Genomic DNA, 1,757 nt, shown 5'->3' with positions numbered 1-1,757 from the left:
TCACGCGTCCCTGCCTCACCCACAAGTGCAGCTCCCGCTCAGCATATCCACAGCCACCCCCTTCGCAGTAGACATGCTCCTCAAACCCGACAACCGCTCAAATGTCCTCTTCCCAAAAGACGCCTGTAGCAAACCAGCCGGATCGCCTCCGCACCGCAACCAACCTCCCTGAAAAACGCCCGACCCAGAGCGGCCCTCTCCATAGATAGGCTACACGAACCTTCTCACCCCACCCCTGCTTCCTCCCAAGTGCACACATTCCCCCACTGCAACCTACTCACCAATATTTATCCACGCACAACGCCCTTCCCACCCTTCCCACCAAGCACGCACGTCCTCCTGAATTCCAACCATCCCACGCAAAAGCGCCGCACGATACACCTCTAAACACAAAACCCATGCCTGCCCTATCCATACCATTGCCCAAACTACCCACTCCTCGCCAATGCCTGCTCTCAACAGCCCACGCTAAAAATAGTTACTACGACAAACCTGCTTCCATCCACATCCGCAGCAACAACCTCAGCACACGTCTCTTCCTCACCCACAAGTGCATCCCCCGTTCAACATACCTACAGCCACCCCCTTCGCAGTAGACATGCTCCTCAAGCCCAACAACCGCTCATATGTCCTCTTCCCAAAAGGCGCCTGTAGCAAACCAGCCGGATCGCCTCCTCACCGCGACCAACCTCCCTGAAAAACGCCCAACCGACGGCATGCCCTCTCCATAGATAGGCTATACGAACCTTCTCACCCCGCGCCTCCTTCCTCCCAAGAGCACACATTCCCCCACTGCAACCTACTCACCAATATTTATCCACGCACAACGCCCTTCCCACCCCTCCCACCAAGCACGCACGTCCTTCTGAATTCCAACCATCCCACGCAAAAGCGCCGCACGATACACCTCTAAACACAAAGCCCATGCCTGCCCTACCCATACCATTGCCCAAACTACCCACTCCTCGCCAATGCCTGTTCTCAACAGCCCACGCTAAAATTAGTTACTACGACAAACCTGCTTCCATCCACATCCGCAGCAACAACCTCAGCAAACGTCTCTTCCTCACCCGCAAGTGCATTTCCCCCTCAACATACCTACAGCCACCCCCTTCGCAGTAGACATGCTCCTCAAACCTAACAACCGCTCATATGCCACCTACCCAAAAGACGGCCGTAGCAAACCAGCCGGATCGCCTCCGCACCGCAACCAACCTCCCTGAAAAACGCCCAACCCATGGCAGGCCTTTCCACGTATACGCTATCAGAGCCTTCTCCCCCCACCCCTCCTTCCTCCTAAGTCCACGCGCTGCAACCTACTCACCAATATTTATCCACGCACAACGCCCATCCCACCCCTCCCACCAAGCACGCACGTGCTTCTGAATTCCAACCATGCCAAGCAAAAGCGCCGCACGATACACCTCTAAACACAAAACCCCAGCCCGCCCTACCCATACCATTGCCCAAACTACCCACTCCTCGCCAATGCCTGCTCTCAACCGCCCACGCTAAAAATAGTTGCTACGACAAGCCTGCTTCCATCCACGTCCGCAGCAACAACCTCAGCACCCGTCTCTTCCTCATCCACAAGTGCATTTCCCCCTCAACATACCTACAGAAACCCCCTTCGCAGTAGACATGCTCCTCAAACCTAACAACCGCTCATATGCCACCTACCCAAAAGACGGCCGTAGCAAACCAGCCGGATCGCCTCCGCACCGCAACCAACCTCCCTGAAAAACGCCCAACCCATG

At 55.9% G+C, this 1,757-nt stretch overlaps 1 protein-coding gene across 1 annotated transcript; it reads right to left on the bottom strand.

Annotated features, from left to right (window-relative positions):
- Positions 1-15: 15 nt before the first annotated feature.
- EAH_00065800 (hypothetical protein) lies at positions 16-1,756 on the bottom strand (the record flags this gene model as incomplete). The annotated part of the gene is made up of 6 exons (XM_013392796.1): positions 16-168; positions 545-572; positions 840-975; positions 1,164-1,219; positions 1,357-1,492; positions 1,681-1,756. 6 exons carry the CDS (start codon positions 1,754-1,756, stop codon positions 16-18), a joined length of 585 nt encoding a protein of 194 aa, XP_013248250.1.
- Between the last annotated feature and the right edge of the window lies 1 nt (position 1,757).

This window comes from Eimeria acervulina, genomic scaffold (genome assembly GCF_000499425.1).
Source record: "Eimeria acervulina Houghton genomic scaffold, Eah_scaff2276, whole genome shotgun sequence".
NCBI lineage: Eukaryota > Apicomplexa > Conoidasida > Eucoccidiorida > Eimeriidae > Eimeria > Eimeria acervulina.
The sequence above is the reverse complement of the archived record's forward strand: the minus strand, read 5'-3'. Positions and strand labels throughout refer to the sequence as shown.